At 45.5% G+C, this 27,662-nt stretch overlaps 1 protein-coding gene across 1 annotated transcript in view; it reads left to right on the forward strand.

Moving 5' to 3' along the window:
- Window positions 1–26,468, forward strand: part of LOC121541798 (ephrin-B2-like) — a 65,348-nt gene extending 38,880 nt beyond the window's left edge. The window contains exons 2-5 of the mRNA XM_041851101.1: window positions 127–422; window positions 24,848–24,940; window positions 25,593–25,649; window positions 25,769–26,468. Coding sequence (XP_041707035.1) covers window positions 127–422; window positions 24,848–24,940; window positions 25,593–25,649; window positions 25,769–26,190 — 868 coding nt within the window. The 3' untranslated portion in view covers window positions 26,191–26,468. The remainder of the gene's footprint in view (window positions 1–126; window positions 423–24,847; window positions 24,941–25,592; window positions 25,650–25,768) is intronic.
- Window positions 26,469–27,662: the final 1,194 nt, after the last annotated feature.

Genomic DNA, 27,662 nt, shown 5'->3' on the forward strand with positions numbered 1-27,662 from the left:
ATGAGGCCTCCTCTCCAAACACAAGCTGTCAGACACAGAGATGGGTAAATATCACACTGCCAATCACTGGTTGCCGTGGATACCATTCTCATCTCTGACTCTCTCCCTCCCTCTCTCTCTCTGCAGATTCCAGGATGACAGGGGGTATGTGTTGTACCCCCAGATAGGGGATCGTCTAGACCTGATCTGCCCAGCCTCCAACCCCCAAGGCCCCCGCTCCCCCAGTGAGTATGAGTACTACAAGCTGTACCTGGTGTCCACGCGCGAGCAGGCTGACCGCTGTGAGGTGATGGGCGCGCCCAACCTGCTGCTCACCTGTGACAAGCCCAACAGTGACATGCGCTTCACCATCAAGTTCCAGGAGTTCTCCCCCAACCTGTGGGGACATGAGTTCAAGACCCTGCAGGACTACTACATCATAGGTGAGGGGACGTGTGTGCTTGTGTGCATGTGAGAGAGAGGATGGGATGTGTGTGTGTGAGTGTGAAAAGGGACACGTTTTAGAAAGGTGTGGTATGCACCATGGAAGCACCATCATTACAGAACACCATGGACACACTATCATTACAGAACACCATGGAAATACTATAATTACAGAACACCATGGAAACACTATCATTACAGAACATCATGGAAACTATCATTACAGAACACCATGGAAACTATCGTTATAGAACACCATGGAAGCACTATCGTTACAGAACACCATGGAAACACTATCGTTACAGAACACCATGGAAACACTATTGTTACAGAACACCATGGAAGCACTATCGTTACAGAACACCATGGAAACACTATCGTTACAGAACACCATGAAAACACTATCGTTACAGAACACCATGAAAACACTATCGTTACAGAACACCATGGAAACACTATCGTTACAGAACACCATGGAAACACTATCATTACAGACACCATGGAAGCACTATCGTTACAGAACACCATGGAAGCACTATCGTTACAGAACACCATGGAAACACTATCGTTACAGAACACCATGAAAACACTATCGTTACAGAACACCATGAAAACACTATCGTTACAGAACACCATGGAAACACTATTGTTACAGAACACCATGGAAACACTATCGTTACAGAACACCATGGAAACACTATCGTTACAGACACCATGGAAGCACTATCGTTACTGAACACCATGGAAACACTATCGTTACAGAACATTTCAGGAAAATTCCTGTTTGTCATGCATTTCTGTGTCGAGAAATAATTTCCATATGTCTCTCACAACAACAGTGACAACAGATCAGCCCCTCAGGGGTGGCAGAGTGTTTGTGTGTGTGTGCACACACATGTATGCGTGTGTGTGATGCCTGGGGCTCAGGAGTGTGTGTACTCCCCTGCATGACAGGAGCATGTCAGCAGATCTCTACATGGGCCTGCTCTGATCCAGCCATGACAGACAGACGAGACACTAAAGTGTCACTCACATCACATCCACTCCCCACACTGGGGAAATATGGAAAGGCATGATGATACACTCTTGTATTGCAAATCCAAACAAGAGTGCTTGGAAAAGATGTCTCACCTCACTGCATGTAGACAAGATTACATTTTTTTCTTCAATCGATTCTTTACAAAGGTTATGAAATGGTTGTATATTTTGATGTGGGCATTCTGCTGTTGTTCTTTCTTCTAGCTGCCTTTATGACAGATGCTAGATGGACAGATGCTAGTGTGTGTGTGTGTGTGTGTGTTCATGCGTTGGTGTGGCGTGTGTGCGTGTGTGTGTACGTGTGTGCGTACGTGTGTGAACCTAACCGCGGGGAAATCACATTTAATTAACCTATCTTGGCGTTTGTTAATTTTTCCAATATGGCAGTAATGAGTTGGAGCACTGAGAGACACAGAAAGCTGGGCGAGGAGAGGGAATTAATTCACCGGCCTGCTGTTTTACATATTTGCATAAACATGTTGAGGTCGTTTGAGCACTGGTGTTTAATTGGCCGTAATGCGCCATGGAGAGCTCAAGGACACAGTGGGGGAATGACCCAGTCGACTGGGACTCCAGCCCACAGCTCAGAGTCAGGCAGCCAGCCATTCCACAGCCACCACAGCCACCACCAGACCAGCCTAGCCAGCCAACATGGCACTCAGGGCCAAATCTGCAGGTGTCTGTGTGTCTGTGTGTGTCTGTGTGTGTCTCTGTGTGTCTCTATGTGTCTGTGTGTGTGGGTATGTCAGCTTTTCTAGCTTTGGGTTGTCACATATTGTGCTCAGTAGTGATTTTGCATCCGGTTAGATAAAGTCAGACAAGTTGATGCAGGTATGTTGTAAGAATAGTAGATTACACAGACATGTTTTAGTGTCAGATCAGAGTGTTCAGTGAGCGGTTCTCCTGCGCTGTTGTCTCAGTGTGCTGCTGTTATAATACCTCTGTCAACTTGGTTTGATCGCTCTGCAGTCATATGGCTCTTCTCACTTCAGCCAAGACAACAGAGCGATGAAAATGGCAGTCAAACAACGCAACACCACGATCACATCTGATTGATTCACATCACAGAGGAGGGCTGCTGTCTGTCTGTGTTTGGACTTTTCTCAATCTGATGCTCCAGGTGTGACTGTGTGTGTGTGTGTGTGACTGTGTGTGTTTGTGTGTTTGTTTGTGTGTGTGTGTGTGTGTTTGTGTGTGTGTGTGTGTGACTGTGTGTGTTTGTGTGTGTGTGTGTGTGTGTGTGTGTGTGTGTGTGTGATTTTGTGTGTGTGTGTGCGTGTGTGTGCGTGTGTGTGCGTGGGTGTGTGTTTTGCCTGACTGTGCATTTTTCTGTGAATGAGTGTGTTGGTAGGTTGGCCTGTGACAGTTTGTGGTTTATAGTGTCATGGTGCATCATCCTGTGCTGTTTAGAGAGGTTAATAATTGAGGAGATTGTTGGATTATTTATCAGTGTTAAGCTGAAATAACGAAAAGGAGGAGACAGTTTGCTCACTCTGTGTGTGTGTGTGTGTGTGTGTGTGTGTGTGTGTGTGTGTGTGTGTGTGTGTGTGTGTGTGTGTGTGTGTGTGTGTGTGTGTCTTAAATGTGAGTGCATATGTCTGTCTCTGTATGTCATAAATATGTTTTGCCATGGATTTTTTGGGGTGATGAACTCAAAGACACAGACAGAGAGAGAGTCGGACAGAGAAAGAGAGAGGGTTAAGGAGAGATGCAGAGACTGTGAGAGAACATGGGCCACTCGCTAGTGACAATCCAGTCACTGTTCCCAGTGTGTGTGTGTGTGTGTGTGTGTGTGTGTGTGTGTGTGTGTGTGTGTGTGTGTGTGTGTGTGTGTGTGTGTGTGTGTGTGTGTGTGTGTGTGTGTGTGTGTGTGTGTGTGTGTGTGTGTGTGTGTGTGTGTGTGTGGAGGAGGAGGAGGAGGGGGGCTGTGTGATTACTGTGAATAACACAAAGTGACATGTGGCCTCACCGATCTAGGTCAACAATCGGAACCACACCACACTGTGTGTGTGTGTGTGTGTGTGTGTGTGTGTGTGTGTGTGTGTGTGTGTGTGTGTGGAAAGAGAGAGCGCAACAGAGATGATAGATGGCCTTTGTATTTGCTTGTTCATACTTGTGTCCATTCAAGCATCCATCTGTAGTATGTTTCTGCATGTTTTCTGCATGTGCTTAACCTAACAGCATGTGTGTATTGTATATGTGTAGTGTGTGTGTGTTTGTGTGTGTGTTTTCTTCGCTGATAAAGGTCATGCTGTAAGACTACCACACTAATTGGATTGAGGAAGTTTAACACAGTGATTCATTAACCTTCTGGCTCTGGCAGCAACTCACATTAACACACACACACTCTCTCTTACACACACACACACACACTCTCTCTCACTCAAATACACACTCTCTCTCACGCACACACAACAGAAGCATATTGCTGGGCATTCTGGATCTCTTCGCTGGAAGAAGTTTGACATGGAGGCAGGAATTCTGCAGGGAATCTCTTTCTCTCTTTCTCTCTCCCGCTATCTCTCTCTATCTCTCTCTCTCTCATACACACACACTCACACACGTGCTGAGTGAAGAAAGGCTATTTTTACAGACAGCTGTGTGAGCAGAGAGAGATTACAGTGGTCATGGGATTAGGGGAATTCTCTCCACCAGCTGTTAACTAGAGACCAGGACAGAGGGGGATGGAGGATGGAGAGAGAGAGATAGAGAGGGATGGTGAAAGACAGACAGGCAGACAGATAGAGGGAGGGAGGAGAGAGAGATAGAGAGAGAGAGGATACCAGGATAATATAGAGTTGATCTCTGTAACTGGGGTATTAACTATAGCATGCACCTGTAGGGCTATATACTGTACTCATAGGCTGCCATACACTCTTTCATAAATGATCACACACACACACACTCACATTCTGCTACCACCCCTGAGGCTTTGGCATTGTTGTCTCTATGGGATTTGATGTTATGCCAGAGGCTTAATTTTCGGTATGGTGCTCAGTCCCCAAGCAGCTAAATCTTTAATAGATGTAAAAAATGCCCAACAATCTGGCCCTGTGTAGTGTGATGGTGATGATGTAATGGCTTCAGGAAGAGGATCTCTGTAGTCATCATCATCACTATAGTCTGACTGTGTCTCCTCTCTTCAGGTACTAGAGACAGACTGAGACCGCTCAGGTGCCAGTCAGACTGGCAGACTGCACGACTTGTACAAGGCAAGGAGGTACGAGCTCCGCAAATCCATTAGGGGCTTAAAAAGACAATAGAAACTCAAACTTTAATCGATGTTCGACAACTCAGACTCGTGAAATATGTAATACTCACAAAGCCGCCGGCCCAGATGGCATCCCTGGCCGCGTCTTCAGAGTGTACGCTGACCAGCTGGCCGGCGTCTTCTTGGACATCTTCAACCCTGTCCCAGGCTGTAGTCCCCACTTGCTTCAAGGAGACCAATATTGTCCCAGTGCTCAAGAAAACCAAGGTGACATGCCCAAATTACTATCGCCCCGTCACACTGTCAACATGTGCTTCGAGAGGCTGGTCATGGCCCACATCAAGGCTAGCATGCCAGGCACACTGGACCCACTCCAATTTGTCTACCGCTCAAACAATCCTATGTGAGAATGCTGTTCATTGACTACAGTTCAGCATTCAACACTATTGTTCCCTTCAAGCTCGTCATCAAGCTCAGAGCCCTGGGTCTGGACACTACCCTCTGCAACTGGATCCTGGACTTCCTGATGGGCAGACCACTGACTGTGAGGATTGGCAACAACACCTCCTCCACACTGACTCTTAACACACTGGGCCCCCCAGGCGTGTGTCCTCAGCCCTCTGCTCTACTCCCTGTTCACCCACAACTGTGTAGCTTTGCACGACACCAACTCCATCATCAAGTTTGCTGACGACACCACGGTTGCAGGCCTGAAAACCAACAACGACGAGTCAGCATATAGCCAACAATCTCTCCCTCAACGTCAGCAAAACAAAGGAGTTGATTGTTGACTTCAGGAAGCAGAGGAGGGAACACGCCCCAATCCACATCAATGGGACTGCAGTAGAGAGAGTCAGCTGTTTTACGTTCTTCGGGATCCACATAACCGAGGACTTGACATGGACCAACAACATCACCACTCACGTCAAGAGAGCACAACAGACCTCAAACAGGCAATGCATCAATACAGGACCAAGATCAAATCTTACTACACCGGCTTTGACGCTTGTCGGATGTGGCAGGGTTTGCAAACTATCACGGATTACAAAGGGAAACCCAGCCGCGAGCTGTCCATTAACGCAAGCCGACCAGACGATCTAAATACCTTCTTTGCACGCTTCGAGGCTAGAAACACTGAACTATGCATGAGAGCACCAGCTGTTCTGGATGACTGTGTGATCACGCTCTCCGTAGCCGATGTAAGAACTTTAAACAGGTTAAAATCTACAAGGCCACAGGGCCAGACGGATTACCAGGACGCGTACTTAAAGTTTCCGCTGACCAGCTGGCAAGTGTCTTCACTGACATTTTCAACCTCTCCCTGACCCAGTCTGTAATACCTACATGTTTCAAGCAGACCATCAAGGTAACCTGTCTAAATGATTATCGCCCTGTAGCACTGAAATGCTTTGAAAAGCTGGTCATGGCTCACATCAACACCATCATCCCAGACACCTTGGATCCCATCCCAATTCACATACCGCCCCAACAGATCAACAGATGACACAATCTCTATTGCACTCCACACTGCCCTTTCCCACCTGGACAAATAGAACACCTATGTGAGAATGCTGTTCATTGACCACAGCTCAGCGTTCAACACCATTGTGCCCTCCAAGCTCATCACTAAACTCAGGACCCTGGGATTAAACACCTCCCTCTGCAACTTGATCCTGGTCTTCCTGACGGGCTGCCCCCAGGTGGTGAGGGTAGGCAACAACACATCCGCCACACTAACCCTCAACACGGGGGCCCCTCAGGGGTGCATGCTTAGTCCCCTCCTGTACTCCCTGTTCATCCACGACTGCGTGGCCGCGCACGACTCCAACACTATCATTAAGTTAGCAGATTACATGATGGTGGTAGGCCTGATCACCGACAATGATGAGACAGCCTAAAGGGAGGAGGTCAGGGATCTGGCACTGTGGTTCCAGGACAACAACTTCACCCTCAACGTCAGCAAGGCAAAGGAGTAGAATGTCGACTACAGGAAATGGAGGGCCGAGCACACCCCCATCCACATCGAAGGGGATGTTATGGAGCAAGTAGAGCTTCAAGTTCCATCACTAAGCAACTATCATGGCCCACACACATTAACAGAGACGTGAAGAGGGCACGGGCCACGGGCAAAAATTCGGCATGGGCCCTCAGATAAACAGTTATACAGCTGCACCATTGAGAGCATCTTGACTGGCTGCATCACTGCTTGGTATGGCAATTGCTTGGCATCCGACCACAAGGCACTACAGAGCGTAGTGGGTACGACCCAGGACATCACTTGGACCGAGCTCCCTGCAATCCAGGACCTCTATTTTGTATTTTGTATTTATTATGGGCAGCAGCAACTCTTCCTGGGGTCCAGCAAAATTAAGGCAGTTATATATTTTAAAAACATTACAATACATTCATAACAGATTTCACAACATATTAAGTGTATGCCCTCAGGCCTTTACTCTACTACCACATATCTATAAAACAAAATCCATGTGTACCTGTGTATAGTGTGTATGTTATCATGTGTTTGTATGCATGTATCTATGTTTGTGTGGCTTCACATTCCCCGCTGTTCCAAAAGGTGTATTTTTACCTGTTTTTTAAAATCTGATTCTACTGCTTGCATCAGTTACCTGATGTGGACTAGAGTTCGATGTAGTCATGGCTCTATGTAGTCCTGTGCATCTCCCATAGTCTGTTCTGGACTTGGGGACTGTGAAGAGACCTCTGGAGGCATGTCTTGTGGGGTATGCATGGGTGTCCGAGCTGTGTGCCAGTATTCCAAACAGACAGCTCGGTACATTCAGCTTGTCAACACCTCTTACAAAAACAAGCAGTGATGAAGTCAATCTCTCTTCCACTCTGAGCCAGGAGAGACTGACATGCATATAATTAATGTTAGCTCTCCGTGTACTTTTAAGGGCCAGCCGTGCTGCCCTGTTCTGAGCCAACTGCAATTTTCCCAAGTCCCTCTTTGTGGCACCTGACCACACTACTGAACAGTAGTCTAGGTGCGACAAAACTAGGGCATGTAGGACCTGCTTTGTTGATAGTGTTGTTAAGAAGGCAGAGCAGCGCTTAATTATGGACATACTTCTCCCCATCTTAGCTACTGTTGTATCAATATGCTTTGACCATGACAGTCTACAATCCAGGGTTACTCCAAGCAGTTTAGTCACATCAACTTGCTCAATTTCCACATTATTCATTACGAGATGTAGTTGAGGTTTAGGGTTTAGTGAATGATTTGACCCAAATACAATGCTTTTAGTTTTGGAAATATTCAGAACTATTCCTTGCCACCCATTCCGAAACTAACTGCAACTCTTTGTTAAGTGTTGCAGTTATTTCAGTTGCTGTAGTAGCTGATGTGTATAGTGTTGAGTCATCCGCATACATAGACACACTGGCTTTACTCAAAGCCAGTGTCATGTCGTTACTAAATATGGAAAAAAGCAAGGGGCCTAGATAGCTGCCCTGGGGAATTCCTGATTCTATACCAGGCGATATCAGAGGAAGACCCTAAAAATTGTCAAAGACTCCAGCAACCCAAGTCATAGACTGTTCTCTCTGCTGCTGCACGTCAAGCGGTACCGATGCACCAAGTCTGGAACCAACAGGACCCTGAACAGCTTCAACCCCTGAAGATATAAGATTGCTAAATAGTTAGTTAAATACTTAACCAATAGCTACCCAGAATATCTGCATTGACCCTTTTTGAACTAACTATTTTTGACTCTTCACATACGCTGCTGTTACTGTTCATTATCTATCCCGTTGCCTAGTCATGTCACGACTTCCGCCAAGGCTGCATCCCCTCCTTGTTCGGGCAGGTTTCGGCGTTCGGCGTCACCGGCTTACTAGATACTGCCGATCCATTTATCATCACTCCATTTATCTTGTCTTCAATCACACACACCTGGTCCTTATTCCCTCATTAGTCATTGTATAAGTGTTCCCTCTGCTTCCTTGTCTGTGTGGGTGATTGTTTATTGTGGAGGTTAGTGAAGCTCGGTGGAGCTCGTGTATTTTGTATCGACAGGAGTATTTTCCCGTGTGTCTTGTATTTTCCAGTGCGCCTGTTTTGTTCCCTGGAGTATGTTTGACGCATTTCTGCGTAAACCTGTATTTTGCAGATTAAAGCCTGCTATTCTGTGATTTACCATCCTGCACCTGACTCCTTCAACACCACCTCATCATAAGTCACTTTATCCCTACCTATATGTACATACAGTACATGGCCAAAAGTATATGCTCGCCGAACATCTCATTCCAAAATCATGGGCATTAATATGGAGTTGGTCCCCCCTTTGCTGCTTTAACAGCCTCCACTCTTCTGGGAAAGGCTTTCCACTAGATGTTGGAACATTGCTGCAGGGACTTGCTTCCATTCATCCACAAGCGCATTAGAGAGGTCGGGCACTGATGTTGGGCGATTAGGCCTGGCTCGTAATCGGCGTTCCAATTAATCCCAAAGGTGTTCGATGGTGTTGAGGTCAGGGCTCTGTGCAGGCCAGTCAAGTTCTTCCTCACAAACCATTTCTGTATGGACCTCGCTTTGTGCTCTGGGGCATTGTCATGCTGAAACAGGAAAGGGCCTTCCCCAAACTGTTGCCGCAAAGTTGGAAGCACAGAATCGTCTAGAATGTCATTGTATGCTGTAGCGTTAAGATTTACCTTCACTGGAACTAAAGTGCCTAGCCCAAACCATCAAAAACACCCCCAGACCATTATTCCTCCTCCACCAAACTTTACAGTTGGCACTATGCATTGGGGCAGGTAGAGTTCTCCTGGCATCCGCCAAACCCAGATTTGTCCTTCGGACTGCCAGAGGGTGAAGCGTGATTCATCACTCCAGCGAACGTGTTTCCAGTGGCGAGCTTTACACCACTCCAGCTGATGCTTGGCATTGCTCATGGTGATCTTAGGCTTGTCTGCGACTGCTCGGCCATGGAAACCCATTTCATGAAGCTCCCGGCTAACAGTTCTTGTGATAAGGTTGCTTCCAGAGGCAGTTTGGAACTCGGTAGTGAGTGTTGCAACCGAGGACAGACGATTTTTACACACTACGCGCTTCAGCACTCGGCGGTCCCGTTCTGTGAGCTTGTGTGGCCTACCACTTCGCGGCTGAGCCGTTGTTGCTCCTAGATGTTTCCACTTCACAATAACAGCACTTACAGTTGACCGGGGCAGCTCTAGCAGGGCAGAGATTTGACGAACGGGCCTAGTTTTTCTTGAGCGAATGGTCAGGGGGCCGTAACATAATTACAAATCATTTGTAGACAGCAAATTGACCGCAAGAAACCCAAACAAATATAACATTTGACGAAAACATAATCATTTCAAACCATGCTTAAATTTATTTGTATCCGATCACATATATCTCTCTATTATGCGTGGGAATACTTTGGAACAGATTTCCAAAATTAAAATCACTTTGAGCTGAGGTGTTTTGACAGTCATTTATGTCCAAATATAAAAGTAATATTTTTTGTTTGTTTTTTGCCCAGATAAAATCACCCGCAGGCCAAATTCGGCCAGCGAGCCGCTAGTTGGGGAAGTCTGGTGTACACCATGTGTATCCTGTATATACGACTAATAAAACTTGAAATATGTCAGGTGCCAGTCAAACTGTCTCCTCTCTTCAGGTACTAGAGATGGACTGAGACCTGTCAGGTGCCAGTCAGACTGTCTACTCTCTTCAGGTACTAGAGATGGACTGAGACCTGTCAGGTGCCAGTCAGACTGTCTACTCTCTTCAGGTACTAGAGATGGACTGAGACCTGTCAGGTGCCAGTCAGACTGTCTACTCTCTTCAGGTACTAGAGATGGACTGAGACCTGTCAGGTGCCAGTCAGACTGTCTACTCTCTTCAGGTACTAGAGATGGACTGAGACTTGTCAGGTACCAGTTAACCTGATGTGTTGGCATCTAAGGCCTGACAAAGGATGGTACTTAGTTTATATGGTCTGTGAGCAAACATGTTATAACATGTCTCCAACCATAAAATGTTAGCTTTTATATTAGCGTGTGTGAAGTGTTTTTAGATGCTGGCCTTTATACTCATATCTGATATTAGAAACGTATAGAAGATATAGGACATATTTGTTTTTGTACATATACTGTAGATACAGTATATCCATTCCTTTCTTTTCTCCAATCTGTCCTGATACCCTCCTCCAACCAGTGACATACTTTTAATGTATGCCATTAAGAAACTAATTAGGATAATGAACAGAGAGAGGGGGAGGCCCATCTTCCTTTCCCAGGTTCTGTAACGTAACGGGCCATATCCTCTCACCTCACACACACACAAAAGACACCCACCATCACACTGTGCTGATACTGTAGAGCTTCACACAACACAGAGAGAAAACACACACACAGCTGAAAAATGTGATGCTGCTGCCACACACACAGGCACACAGGCACACACACACAGCTAACACATAATAATATGCAGCAGCATCACATATAATGCTGCTGCCACACACACAGCTAACACATGTAATGATGCTGCCACACACACAGCTAACACATGTAATGCTGCTGCCACACACAGAGCTAACACATGTAATGCTGCTGCCACACACACAGCTAACACATGTAATGGTGCTGCCACACACACAGCTAACACGTGTAATGATGCTGCAACACACACAGCTAACACATGTAATGATGCTGCCACACACACAGCTAACACATGTAATGATGCTGCCACACACACAGCTAACACATGTAATGATGCTGCCACACACACTTAACACATGCAATGCTGCTGCCACACACACAGCTAACACATGTGATGATGCTGCCACACACACAGCTAACACATGTGATGATGCTGCCACACACACACAGCTAACACATGTAATGATGCTGCCACACACACACAGCTAACACATGTAATGGTGCTGCCACACACACAACTAACACATGTAATGATGCTGCCACACACACAACTAACACATATGATGATGCTGCCACACACACAGCTAACATGTGATGATGCTGCCACACACACAGCTAACACATGTAATGCTGCTGCCACACACACAGCTAACACATGTAATGCTGCAGCCACACACACAGCTAACACATGTAATGCTGCTGCCACACACACAGCTAACACATGTAATGATGCTGCCACACACACAACTAACACATGTGATGATGCTGCCACACACACAACTAACACATGTGATGATGCTGCCACACACACAGCTAACACATGTGATGATGCTGCCACACACACAGCTAACACATGTAATGATGCTGCAACACACACAGCTAACACATGTAATGATGCTGCCACACACACAGCTAGCACATGATGATGCTGCCACACACACAGCTAACACATGTAATGATGCTGCCACACACTCAGCTAACACATCCAATGCTGCTGCCACACACACAGCTAACACATGTGATGATGCTGCCACACACACAGCTAACACATGTGATGATGCTGCCAGACACACAGCTAACACATGTAATGACGCTGCCATACACACACAGCTAACACATGTAATGATGCTGCCACACACACAACTAACACATGTAATGATGCTGCCACACACACAACTAACACATGTGATGATGCTGCCACACACACAGCTAACATGTGATGATGCTGCCACACACACAGCTAACACATGTAATGCTGCTGCCACACACACAGCTAACACATGTAATCCTGCAGCCACACACACAGCTAACACATGTAATGATGCTGCCACACACACAGCTAACACATGTAATGATGCTGCCACACACACAACTAACACATGTGATGATGCTGCCACACACACAACTAACACATGTGATGATGCTGCCACACACACAGCTAACACGTGATGATGCTGCCACACACACAGCTAACACATGTAATGTTGCTGCCACACACACAGCTAACACATGTAATGCTGCTGCCACACACACAGATAACAAATGTAATTCTGCTGCCACACACACAGCTAACACATGTAATGCTGCTGCCACACACACACAGCTAACACATGTACTGCTGCTGCCACACACACAGCTAACACATGTGATGATGCTGCCACACACGAAGCTAACACATGTAATGCTGCTGCCACACACACAGCTAACACATGTAATGCTGCTGCCACACACACAGCTAACACATGTAATGATGCTGCAACACACACAGCTAACACATGTAATGATGCTGCCACACACACAGCTAACACGTGATGATGCTGCCACACACACAGCTAACACATGTAATGATGCTGCCACACACTCAGCTAACACATGTAATGCTGCTGCCACACACACAGCTAACACATGTGATGATGCTGCCACACACACAGCTAACACATGTAATGATGCTGCAACACACACAGCTAACACATGTAATGATGCTGCCACACACACAGCTAGCACATGATGATGCTGCCACACACACAGCTAACACATGTAATGATGCTGCCACACACTCAGCTAACACATCCAATGCTGCTGCCACACACACAGCTAACACATGTGATGATGCTGCCACACACACAGCTAACACATGTGATGATGCTGCCAGACACACAGCTAACACATGTAATGACGCTGCCATACACACACAGCTAACACATGTAATGATGCTGCCACACACACAACTAACACATGTAATGATGCTGCCACACACACAACTAACACATGTGATGATGCTGCCACACACACAGCTAACATGTGATGATGCTGCCACACACACAGCTAACACATGTAATGCTGCTGCCACACACACAGCTAACACATGTAATCCTGCAGCCACACACACACAGCTAACACATGTAATGATGCTGCCACACACACAGCTAACACATGTAATGATGCTGCCACACACACAACTAACACATGTGATGATGCTGCCACACACACAACTAACACATGTGATGATGCTGCCACACACACAGCTAACACGTGATGATGCTGCCACACACACAGCTAACACATGTAATGTTGCTGCCACACACACAGCTAACACATGTAATGCTGCTGCCACACACACAGATAACAAATGTAATTCTGCTGCCACACACACAGCTAACACATGTAATGCTGCTGCCACACACACACAGCTAACACATGTACTGCTGCTGCCACACACACAGCTAACACATGTGATGATGCTGCCACACACGAAGCTAACACATGTAATGCTGCTGCCACACACACAGCTAACACATGTAATGCTGCTGCCACACACACAGCTAACACATGTAATGATGCTGCAACACACACAGCTAACACATGTAATGATGCTGCCACACACACAGCTAACACGTGATGATGCTGCCACACACACAGCTAACACATGTAATGATGCTGCCACACACTCAGCTAACACATGTAATGCTGCTGCCACCCACACAGCTAACACATGCAATGCTGCTGCCACAGACACAGCTAACACATGTGATGATGCTGCCACACACACAGCTAACACATGTAATGATGCTGCCAGACACACAGCTAACACATGTAATGATGCTGCCACACACACAGCTAACATATGTAATGATGCTGCCACACACACAACTAACACATGTGATGATGCTGCCACACACACAGCTAACACGTGATGATGCTGCCACACACACAGCTAACACATGCAATGCTGCTGCCACACACACAGCTAACACATGTAATGCTGCAGCCACACACACAGCTAACACATGTAATGCTGCTGCCACACACACAGCTAACACATGTAATGATGCTGCCACACACACAACTAACACATGTGATGATGCTGCCACACACACAACTAACACATGTGATGATGCTGCCACACACACAGCTAACACATGATGATGCTGCCACACACACAGCTAACACATGTAATGATGCTGCCACAAACACAGCTAACACATGTAATGCTGCTGCCACACACACATATAACAAATGTAATTCTGCTGCCACACACACAGCTAACACGTGATGATGCTGCCACACACACAGCTAACACATGTAATGATGCTGCCACACACACAGCTAACACATGTAATGCTGCTGCCACACACACAGCTAACACATGTAATGCTGCCGCCACACACACAGCTAACACATGTAATGATGCTGCAACACACACAGCTAACACATGTAATGATGCTGCCACACACACAGCTAACACATGTAATGATGCTGCCACACACACAGCTAACACATGTAATGCTGCTGCCACACACACACAGCTAACACATGTAATGATGCTGCCACACACACAACTAACACATGTGATGATGCTGCCACACACACACAGCTATCACATGTAATGCTGCTGCCACACACACAGCTAACACATGTAATGCTGCTGCTGCCACACACAGCTAACACATGTAATGATGCAGCAACACACACAGCTATCACATGTAATGATGCTGCCACACACACAGCTAACACATGTAATTATGCTGCCACACACACAGCTAACACATGTAATGTTGCTGCCACACACACAGCTAACACATGTAATGCTGCTGCCACACACACAGCTAACACATGTAATTCTGCCTCCACACACACAGCTGACACATGTAATGATGCTGCCACACACACAGCTAACACGTGATGATGCTGCCACACACACAGCTAACACATGTAATGATGCTGCCACACACACAGCTAACACATGTAATTCTGCTGCCACACACACAGCTAACACATGTAATGATGCTGCCACACACACAGCTAACACATGTAATGATGCTGCCACACACACAACTAACACATGTGATGATGCTGCCACACACACACAACTAACACATGTGATGATGCTGCCACACACACACACAGCTAACACGTGATGATGCTGCCACACACACAGCTAACACATGCAATGCTGCTGCCACACACACACAGCTAACACATGTAATGCTGCAGCCACACACACAGTTAACACATGTAATGCTGCTGCCACACACACAGCTAACACATGTAACGATGCTGCCACACACACAACTAACACATGTGATGATGCTGCCACACACACACAACTAACACATGTGATGATGCTGCCACACACACAGCTTACACGTGATGATGCTGCCACACACACACAGCTAAAACATGTAATGCTGCTGCCACACATTTACATTACATTTTACATTTTAGTCATTTAGCAGACGCTCTTATCCAGAGCGACTTACAGTTAGTGAATACATCTTTTTTTTATACTGGCCCCCCGTGGGAATCAAACCCACAACCCTGGCGTTGCAAACGCCATGCTCTATCAACTGAGCTACATCCCTGCCGGCCATTCCCTCCCCTACCCTGGACGACGCTGGGCCAATTGTGCGCCGCCCATGAGTCTCCAGGTCACGGCCGGCTGCGACAGAGCCTGGATTCGAACCAGAATCTCTAGTGGCACAGTTAACACTGCGATGCAGTGCCTTAGACCACTGCGCCACTCAGGAGACACACACACACAGCTAACACATGTAATGCTGCTGCCACACACACACAGCTAACACATGTAATGCTGCTGCCACACACACAGCTAACATGTGATGATGCTGCGACACACACAGCTGACACTTGTCATGCTGCTGCCACACACACAGCTAACACATGTAATGCTGCTGCCACACACACAGCTAACACATGTAATGATGCTGCAACACACACAGCTAACACATGTAATGATGCTGCCACACACACAGCTAACACATGTAATGATGCTGCCACACACACAGCTAACACATGTAATGCTGCTGCCACACACACAGCTAACACATGTAATGCTGCTGCTGCCACACACAGCTAACACATGTAATGATGCAGCAACACACACAGCTATCACATGTAATGATGCTGCCACACACACAGCTAACACATGTAATGCTGCTGCCACCCGCACAGCTAACACATGTAATGCTGCTGCTACACACACAGCTAACACATGTGATGATGCTGCCACACACACAGCTAACACATGTAATGTTGCTGCCACCCACACAGCTAACACATGTAATGCTGCTGCCACACACACAGCTAACACGTGGTGATGCTGCCACACACACAGCTAACACATATAATGATGCTGCCACACACACAACTAAGACATGTGATGATGCTGCCACACACACAGCTAACATGTGATGATGCTGCTGCACACACAGCTAACACATGTAATGCTGCTGCCACACAGACAGCTAACACATGTAATGCTGCTGCCACACACACAGTCACACAGGGACCTAGCATTGATATAAGTAACACAAACAGAAGTAGCACAGCTAACATGGCTACTCTCTCTCTCTCTCTCCCTCTCTCTCTCTCCCTCGCTCTCTCCCTCACTCCCCCTCTCTCTCTCTCTCTCTCTCTCTGTGTGTGTGTCTCTCCCTCCCTCTTCCTCCCTCTCTCCCTCACCCCCCTCTCTCTCTCTCTCTCCCTCTCTCTCTTTCTCCCTCTCTCTCTCCCTCTCACTCGCTCGCTCGCTCTTTCCCTCACTCACTCACCCTTGCTCTCTCTCTCTCCTCTTCCCCATGGCTGTGTTCTGACTGGGTTGTCAGACTGGGTTAGTTTGGCTGGATAGCTCTCTATAATGTCTTGTTATTTGTCCTCCTCTTTGTGAAATGGGGTTGCAGTGTGGGGGCGGGCTGGGGGCGGGCTGGCTTGAGCCTTAACTGATGTAGCGTTATCTCAGATCTCCAATCCCCTTTACATGTTCAACATTTCACCCCGCATCCCCTGTCAATAATACAACTCTGCCGGGCGGGAACAATGATTCGCCTCACATAACGAACAAACATGATTAACTTTGCACGTGCTCAATTGGATGAAACATGAATGAAAAGGGACACTTAAGTAGGCATTGGAGAATGTGTGTGAGCACTTGTGCCAGTGTGTGTAGGCGGCTATGATTATGTTTGTCTTTATATCATAGGTTGTGGAGGATGTGTGTGTGCGTCCTTAAGTGTGTTGGACAGTTGGATAATTATATGGTGTTTAGGTGTGTTTGGTAATCTGTCCAGGTAGTGTGTATTTGTCAGAGTGATCCAGGTAGAGCATAAGCAGCCATTACCGAGCTGATGGAGCCTGCTGTTTTCTCTTTCAACTGTCTGCCTGTCTGACAATATGCCTGTGTGTGTTTCCTCATCCTGTGTTATCTCTCTCCTCCTCCAGCGCCTTATCTCTCCCTATCTCCTCACTGGAGCTGACAGGAACATGACCCAGAAAACCCTTTCTGATTTCAGACTCCGATAGGGCCTCTACGTCGCCTCATCTCACTCTTTCTCTCTCTCTCTCTCTCTCTCTCTCTCTCTCTCTCTCTCTCTCTCTCTCTCTCTCTCTCTCTCTCTCTCTCTCTCTCTCTCTCTCTCTCTCTCTCTCTCCCTCTCTCTCTCTCTCTTCCCTCGCTCTCTCTCTCTCTCTCTCTCTTCCACTCTTTTTCCTCTTCTCTTGCAGCCCTCTGCGCTCTCTTTATCTCTCCTCAAATTACACATTCCTTGTTTCTTAATTTAGCTCTCCCTTCCTCTCTCCTCTTCTTTCTCCATCTCCCCTGTTCTCTCTAACTTCTATCTTATTTCGGCCATTGTTTCACCATTTTCTAACCCATCCTCCCTGTACTCTTTTGGTCTGTCGTTCTTTTACTGTGTTTGAAATCTCTGTGGTTTGGGCTTCAGCATCATGCCTTATAACTATAGAACTAGGCTATATGGAGAGAGGTACTCTGCAACGTAATGATGTACATAATGTACCTGAAGTATTATGCTATGAGGGGGACGTTTCTGTGCTGACGATGTAGACACAGACACAGATGGTTGCAGAGACAGAAAGTGTGATGACCAGAGCGGAACAGTGAGAGAGAGAAGACAAGGAAGGACATGGATGTTAAGTCACAGATGTGCATCTGACTATTCAACTGAAGTGAACCCTAACCCTAAGTCTGACTACCTGCTTCAACTGCCAAGCCTTCTATTGGCTAATAACCACAGTTATTATTCAGGACTGGGATCAGAAATCGGCTCTGGCATTTCTGACAAACCGGACCATTTTTTTCCCTTGAGGCCCCCGTACCGGACCATTTTGAAAATTGAAGCTGCCATTATGATCCAGAAAATGATCATTTTACGCATGAAACCCAAGTTAGACAGGCCCACTAGGTTAAAAATGGACCAGGCCATCTGGCATTTGCCCGAAATGCCAGATGGCCAGTCCGCCCCTGGCCTCATCCAATCAAAGAGAGGTGGAGCATCATCTGTTTCAATTGGTGTCCAATCAGGCGGTGTCCTCAGTGACTCTACCAGTTACAGATTAGTGCACTGAGGCAGGGCCACTGCTATTTGGCTCTGGAGACACTACTGCCCACACAGATTGGGCAAGGTTGTTTAAGCACAATTTACAACTCAAATTCAATTTGAGAGAGGAAGTATAGGGTGTGTTAGCCTGTAAACAAATTATTTGAAGCATGCATGGAAAGAGATAGAAGGGAGAATAGAGAGGGAAGAATCTGAGTGTTTGAGTAGCGATACAAGGAACCATATTCAATCCAACCCAGTTACCAGATTCCTGAGATAAGTGAAAAAATAACAATATTCTTGCCTAGCTAGAAAGCAGGTTTAAATCAATATGCAGTGGACTTTCTTGCAGTAGACATGGTATTAGTGTGTGAATGTAAACGTGCATTCTTGTAGCACAATACAAAATGTGTTTTAGACCAGATATCTGGTTACTGAGTTTAGATAGAATAGGACTCAATATCTTGCATACAGTAAAGTATATTACGATCAATACATCATTGCAATGGGTTTATTGTCCATCCTAAATGTATACATTTTGGCATCCTTCCACCTACTGGCATCCTTCCACCAAGTGTAAAGCTGCATCTCTGTGAGTTGAGCAGACTTTGCTTTAGGGGAAGTTGAAGCCTGGCACTTTTTAATGTGCCCCTCAGCCACAACATAACCTTATCTGGGTCAGACATCAGAGTCCAACCCTACTATACCAACCCCTGATAGAGCAGCACTGTACTGCATGGAGATCCGCTGAGTCACATTTAGAAGATAGCCTACACACGCCTGCCGAACACACCCTGACACATTTACAGCAACAGATAACGGGCTCGTTAACAATGGGCTGATATTGGGCTACTGTACTTTAACAACTTCCAGACAGACTGCAGTCTAGATTTACAGCCATGTCTAGCCTTACCTGTCCATTTCCCTTACAGTGGGCATTATTGCCGTCCTTTCTGTAAAAAAAAAAGTTCAGATATGGCGCTACGTTGCAAGGCGCAGGCTGGCAAACGAGTGAAGCAGGGTGTTTGAGTTCAGTGACCTCCCGTGGCACATTGTCCCTGTTTTAACACCCTGTTGGACAGAGTGGTCTAAGAGTCCCCCAGCAATGTAGCTACTCTGTGTGCCTGTATGTGTTACTTCTGCTGATGGAGCCCGGCCCATAGGGCAGAGTGACAGCTGACGTGGGCTCAACTAAAGCCTGAATCCGCTGAACTGAATTAGAATTACGTTGTGTTAGGAGGGGGTTTTATGCAAGGCTCACAGATTTAATTTCACATGGGATGGGTTAAACGGTTAATTCGATTTCGGCCCGTTAAAGGCGGGGTAAACCCATCTTTTGGAATTTCGCTGCTTCCTCTATCCTTGGTCAAGATGGGTAAATCCCTTAGCTGCTCTGTCACTTAGGAGAGAGGGGGAGGTTTGGCGAGGGGAGGGGTAGGGGTTATGGCTAAGTGGGTCACTCGCTGGGTCAATTTAGGATGTGCCAGAGACAAAAACAGCCCTCCTCCCCTCCTCCTGTCTCTTGTCTGTGTGTAAAACCCATGTACTACAGAATGGGTGTGCTCATGTGTTAATGGGTCAGTCTCCTTCTAGTTAAATGCATGAACAGTTTTTCCCTTTTGTCTTGTGTTGGGGTTTTTCGGGGCAGACTTCCGCCTGTTTCTGTCCGTGGCTGTGCATCCCGATCTCTCTCTTTCTCTCCTTCGCCACAGATCATCATCTCAATTACTCACTCCTTATTTTCTCTCTTTCTCCTTTGCTCTTTCTCTCAGTTCTTCTTCTCTGTCTCTCTCCAAAGTTGGTCATCATCTCGATTACATCTCGATTGTGCATGCATGTATATATGTGTATCTGTGTACTCCTGTGTGCGTGTGTTTCTGTCACATACACAATCATGTCATTAGCACTTTGTCATATCTGTTCAGTAAACCAGTGAACCTTTAAACTGAAACACGCGAGAGAGTCTACTCAACTCAAATACCATACACCATGAAACTCACCCTCCCTCTTCTACTTCCCTCTCTAATAGACCCTCTCTATTTCTCATTTAATTAACCTCACATGATTACTGTTCTCTATTGTTCATTCTATATCACTCTTCTGTTTATTTATGGTTCTTACACCTCTCCTTCTCTCCCTCTTTGTACCTTTGCTTCCAATTGGGAAAGGGAGGGAGGGAGGGAGGGAGGGAGGGGGAGAGAGGGAGAGAGAGGGAGAGAGGGAGAGAGGGAGAGAGGGAGGGAGTGAGAGAGAGAGAGAGAGAGAGAGAGAGAGAGAGAGAGAGAGAGAGAGAGAGAGAGAGAGAGAGAGAGAGAGAGAGAGAGAGAGAGAGAAACCACTTACTACAGAATTCTATAATAAGTACTGTAGTATTCTATAGTGAACTGTAGTATTTTGTGGGGATATGTAATACCTTTCCTTACACCTTACCTGATAGTGTTATGTAATCTATAGCCTCAAACTGTAAATAGAAGGGATTGATACTGTAGGAGGGTGTCATGTGGGCATGTGGTGTGATTATGACTGATGTGGGTTTAAATGGCCACTAGTCTTGGTTTGGATTAATATGACTGGGTTGGTGTTTAAACGTAGGGCTGTTGCGGTGACTGTATTACCGCCACACCGGCGGTCACGAGTCATGAAGGAAGTCAAATTTCTACATGGTCATGGTAATTAGGCTTCTCCAAGCTCTGATGCTGCTGCTGGTCATTAGTAGCCTACCAAACTTGCTAACTGCCTGGTACTCAGCACTACTCTATTGTCCCTCTAATCACTCTGACATCGATGCAAAACATTTTTGAATCTAATCAAACACTTCAAGTTGTGCAACATTTCTATAGGCTATGCAATTGCGGGAGAAAACAGTGATGGCCGGTAATAAAAAGAGGAGGATCCCATCAGCTTTCTATAGGCTAGGCCTACTATATTTATTTCTCAACTTTCCTAATATTAAGCACATTGCTTATATTTACAACAGGAGTATAGCCTACCTGGCTGGCATGAAAATAAACCACAGGGAAAAGCGTCCAGATTACATGTATTGTTTCCCCTGCCACTGTTTCTAAACAGGTGCATGATAATGGTCCATTCTAAATCAAAACAAACATCACACATATATTATTTTGTATATGTAAAGACAAGATTACATCAAGAATAGTCTGATGGGTGACAATATTAGCCTGTCACTTGTGAATTATATATTATCATTTGTGAATGATGCCCAGCATAAGAAACAAAGCCTTTTTTTTGCGACTTTTTCTAATCATAGTCGCACACCTCATGTAGCCTAGCCCATAGGCCTATATGTTTTAATAAGGTTTGTATCACAACTAAAGGGGCCAAATAACTTCTTAAAATCAAGCACATTCATCCGCTTTACAAGGGTTGTAGAGCTTAACTGGCATATATAAGCAGTTTCAAGTTTGGGGAAGATAATGTTCACCATATAAATGCACCTTTATAATAAAAGCATTACATGCATAATTGCATTTGCGGTCACTTTTGATAATGGTGTTTTCTGCAAATGGAACATTCGCTCTTATAGCCTACTACCATGTGCGCATTGCTGGGCTTATAATGTGAAGAAATAGCCTAATAGTTTATCAACATTTTAAGCTAAACGTTCTGATCTGTTGCGCCAGCCACACTGCATAAAACATGTTTTTTTTATGCTAGTGGTTGTATTAATTTGGGATCTTTCGCATCCCACAACTGTCCCAGACTATGTTTGGAATATTTATTTCTCGCACAGAATAGAATAGGTCGACTTTTGTACTATGGGGGATAGTAGATTGACATAGGCTAGTGCTTTTGCTGTTCGTTAGGCCTACTCATCTTGTTAGCTGACGAAAAGTAAATGTGGACAGTTCTTCCAATATCTTTAATATGCACCTTGGAATTGAATAAGGACACACGCAGTTGTGGCCCCGATGTGTCTGTCTTAACTTGTAGCCTGTGAGAAAGACCCGATCACGTGACGGAGAGGCTTCGGATTGCGCAGCACACTCAGGGAGAAGGGCACAATGCAGCACTCCGGGCCGCAAAAGGCATGGATTTTTTTAGGGTGCATTATGGCCACAAAGGGGATGCCGCCGTGAAATTCTAGGCATTATCAAGTGCTTGTCAAATTGTGAATGAGACACTATTAGAGTGTGTACAGCCTGCGCAAAAAAAACAAAGCAGAGCTCATGCCTTTCAAGCAACTTTTTTCAAATCATCATTAGAGTCTCATCATGCAGCCTTACAATGTATAAAAAATCACAACATATAGCCCAACGTTTGTAGAACAACTAAAGTTACATTAATAACTCTAAATTAATCATAAAGGAGTACCTATTTCTTTGTTAACCGCTCAACAAAGAATAGCCGCATGTGCACACTCCCTCAAATCGTTTGAAGAAAATATTTATATTTTATTCAGCTTTGTTCAATTGTATTCTTCATACTATAAAATAATATAAAATGTTGCCATTGAATTATAAGCACATTTTGTCTGCTAAATGAACTAGTGTAGCCCACAGCCATATAGCATAGCCACATCTTGACCTAACATAAGGACAACTCAGAGTATGCTATTATTTTCTTCTGAAATAGACTACATTTAGACCTGTCTAAAATGAATAATGGATTTATTGTGAAGGTGTAGGCTATATTACATGGATTTATTAGACTTTTTAAAATGGCTTGTAGGGTATTTGTGGATGCCAGGAGATGCTAAATGTGTTTATGTTAATTAACGGTCCATTACCGTGAGACTGACAGTTATTTGCTTGACAATCACCGGCTGACAAAATGTTGTGATCGCCACAGCCCTATTTAAACGGTCAGGGGATGTGGCTGGGTTGTTGTTCTGACTGTGTCTGGGGAATTGTGTGGGTGAAATGGGTCATATCATAGACATGGTTGTGGGATTGGGTTCAGTGTGTCTGACGGGGCAATACTTCTGGGTCCCTGCTCTGACCTAGTTCCCCTGGCCAGAAGGCCCCACGTGTTTAAAAAAAAACTTACTCAACTTACTGTTGCAAGTTAGAATAGTAGAATGCACAAAGTACAATTTCGAAATTTGATTGTGCATCAGCAGTTTTTCTCTTGTTATGTCACTTACTTATAGTCACTGTTATTTTGCTGTATTATTGATTTTGTATTGTAAATATGTTATGGAAGAGTAGTGTGTAATAAGGTGTTGTGTTATGTATTGTTTTATTGTATGTAAATTGTGGTTGGACCCCAGGAAGAGTAGCTGCCTTGGCAGCCGCTAATGGGGATCCGTAATAAATGGGGATCTGTAATAAATACTCAATTAGCCCGTCAGCATTTTTTTAAATTGGTAAATTAGTCTAATGGCCAGATATCTAAACTTAGTAATCATAGTCGAATTACCGACCGGGGGACCCCCATTGATTTTGTTAGTCAGTTTCACTCAGATATCATATTAAAAACTGCAAACATTTCTCTCGAACCTATGGCAAAATTTGTAGAATTGCATGAAATTCGTTATAAAATTGCAAATTCTTCTCTCTGCCCCATGGCAAAATGTGTAGAATTGCAGAACACTTGCTTTAAAACTGCAACATTTTCTCTACGCCCCATGGATGAATTAAAAAATTAACTTTAAAACTTGTATCTCCGCTGTCAAAAGGGGGGCTGTTAAAATGTTTTGTTTGCAATGTGGTAGCCCCCAATCCCATCAAAGTTGCCCATCCCTGGTAATAATAATAATAATATGCCATTTAGCAGACGCTTTTATCCAAAGCGACTTACAGTCATGTGTGCATACATTTTTACGTATGGGTGGTCCCGGGGATCGAACCCACTACCCTGGCATTACAAGCGCCATGCTCTACCAATTGAGCTACAGAGGACTGGTTTAAGGTATCTCTCTAACCGTAGCCTTCCTCCCCTCCTCTTCCTCTCTTAGCTACCTCTGATGGGACAAGGCAGGGACTGGACAGCATGAGAGGAGGAGTGTGTGTGACACGAGGGATGAAGGTGATTCTCAAAGTGGGACAGAGTGAGTATCTTCATCAGATATATTGTCCTTCAATTTGGTGTCATATCAGTCTTTCAATAGTTATCATCCTCATGTAAATGAATATTCATGGGGGTCTTCAATATTCTTGTAACTGCCATATGTCAAATCAAATCACAATTTATTTTTGAAGTGCATTTGAAGGATAAGTTCACTTTTTTGGAAGCAAATCTGTATTTCCGATGTAAATGGTATGCCATAGAAGTGTCCAGACACTTTTTTTGCGATTTCACTTGGTTTTGAGAAACTTACCCCACCAGCAATATATTTCCTCATGCTCGTTCTGCAGTTGCAGGGTCACAGTTAAAACATGAAGAAAAGTGCACAAAAAAAACGTCCTTTTGAAACAGCAACGCTCTCAGGGTCTTTAGATGTTGTACACATGAGATTATGTCATTCCGAACTTAATCCACAACGTTATATTCAGTTTTGTTGGACTCAAGCGATATTTTCTGTGTGCGCTTTCTGAGTCCCAACAAAATGGAATACAACATTGTTATATACAGATTTGGTTAGAGAAAAGTGAATTGTCCTTTAACAAAAGCCTAAATTCTCAATACACTTTACAGAAAATATAATTCATAAAAATTTAATGTTGTTCACAACCCTAAACCAACTGTGTGATTTCCCATAGCTGCTTATGGCCTCCCACCCAAACCCAAACCAGACCCAAACCGCTTCAACCCCAAAGGTAAGTCAGTCTACAGTACAGTACTCCAGAGGAGGGAGAGGAAACTCACTTCACTGGTGTAATGATACAGTATCTACAGTATTATTAAGTCTTTGATCCTGACCCCTCTCCCCTTACAGGGAATGGGACGACACCCAAGGCAGGTGGCGAGGGCGAGGGGAACAACGGGAACAACCCTCCACCCTCCTCTAGCGTGGCGGTGATCGCTGGAGCAGTAGGAGGCGGAGCCTTTCTCCTCATCGTGACCGCAGTCATCTGTGTGGTGTGTTACCGCTGGCGACAGAACAAGCACTCTGAGACTCACCACCCCACCCTGACCCTGACCACCCTCACCCCCAAGAGGGGCAGCACCAGCGGGGCCGGCTGTACCGCTGGAGGCAACAACGGCTCAGAGCCCAGTGACATCATCATCCCGCTGCGGACTTCAGACTCGGCCTACTGCCCGCACTATGAGAAGGTGAGCGGGGACTACGGCCACCCCGTCTATATCGTCCAGGAGATGCCCCCCCAGAGCCCAGCCAACATCTACTACAAAGTATGAGGGAGGGACAGCCACACAGCCCGGCTGACATAGACATACAGGTGTACCAACACATAGACTGCTGTTTTCAATGTAGAAATACAACTGTCCCTCTAGCTCCCTCCCTCCACTCCCTCACTCGCCCCACCTCCCTCTCTATGGCTGACTGTCTGGGATGGCTGCCCTCACCCTCCTGTCCCATGGACTGTGCTGTACAGTGCTCTGACACTGTGAATGAATGGATGGATGGATGGATGGATGGATGGATGGATGGATGGATGGATGGATGGATGGATGGATGGATGGATGGATGGATGGATGGATGGATGGATGGATGGATGGATGGATGGATATGGATGGATATGGATGGATGGATGGATGGATATGGATGGATGGATGGATGGATGGATGGATGGATGGATGGATGGATGGATGGATGGATGGATGGATGGATGGATGGATGGAGGGGTGGTTGTGTCTGGGTGGGGGTATTGATCTGTTCCCTGCTGTGAACCCTATGATGGAGGCCATGAGTATTGACATGTGGGACATTAAACTGACTGACTCACTATGGCAGCGACTCAGTCCCCACCTCTCACTCAAAGTGAGAACACTGGATATGAAAAGTCAAACCTTTTCAAAGTGTTAGTGTGTGTATGTGTGTGTATGTGTGTGTGTCTGTATGTGTGTGTATGTGTGTGCCTACGTGTAACCTGTATGTCTGCTTGTGTGTGGTGCGTAAAACCAAAACCACAAGAGCGACTATCAAAGCAAGATTCTGATTTCTACCCACTGTCTTCATTTACAGATTATATAAAATAATTATTTCAGAACTCATTTGTAGATTTTTTATATTTCCATTCAGATTTCTGTTAGACACAGTTGTTCTTGTATGCATTGTACTGTATGTTCTCTGTTTTAGAGTCTAGATGAGATCTAGGTACTGTTGTTTATTTCTGTTTTTGTGTTTGAAGGACCTTCTCTTCCTTTATCCCATTCTCTCACTCACTCTACAATGCCTTAGCATTGAAATAGTTCACTTTTCTGTATAGAAAGTTTCACAGAGGAAGGAGGATAGTACATCAGTACAAAGAGGTGTACACAATAAGAAGCAGAGTAAGAAAAATGACAAAGTATTGGGAAAGTGTTTGAACAGATGAAGCCACAAACACTGTGATTCTCCCATACTGTGCCTGCAGATGCACATCCACACATAGCTACAGAACAGAAACCTTAACACACTGTATTGTTCATGTTGCTCCTCTATGCCCGGTGAAAGTGTTTGTTTCTTTAGAGGTGAATTATCTGTTTGGTTTTGTTTCCCTCACTGCACTGGTAACTGATGACCTGTGGTTGGCTGGAGGAAAGGAGAGGAATGCAGGAAGTAAAGAAGGTGAAAAGGTTGGAGGTCATTGTTGAAATGCCACAGGCGATAGTCAACATATATAGCACCATGTTGAAGTCCACCTGTCAATGTGATTAAGAACATCCTT

This window comes from Coregonus clupeaformis, chromosome 27 (assembly GCF_020615455.1).
Source record: "Coregonus clupeaformis isolate EN_2021a chromosome 27, ASM2061545v1, whole genome shotgun sequence".
Classification (NCBI taxonomy): Eukaryota; Metazoa; Chordata; class Actinopteri; order Salmoniformes; family Salmonidae; genus Coregonus; species Coregonus clupeaformis.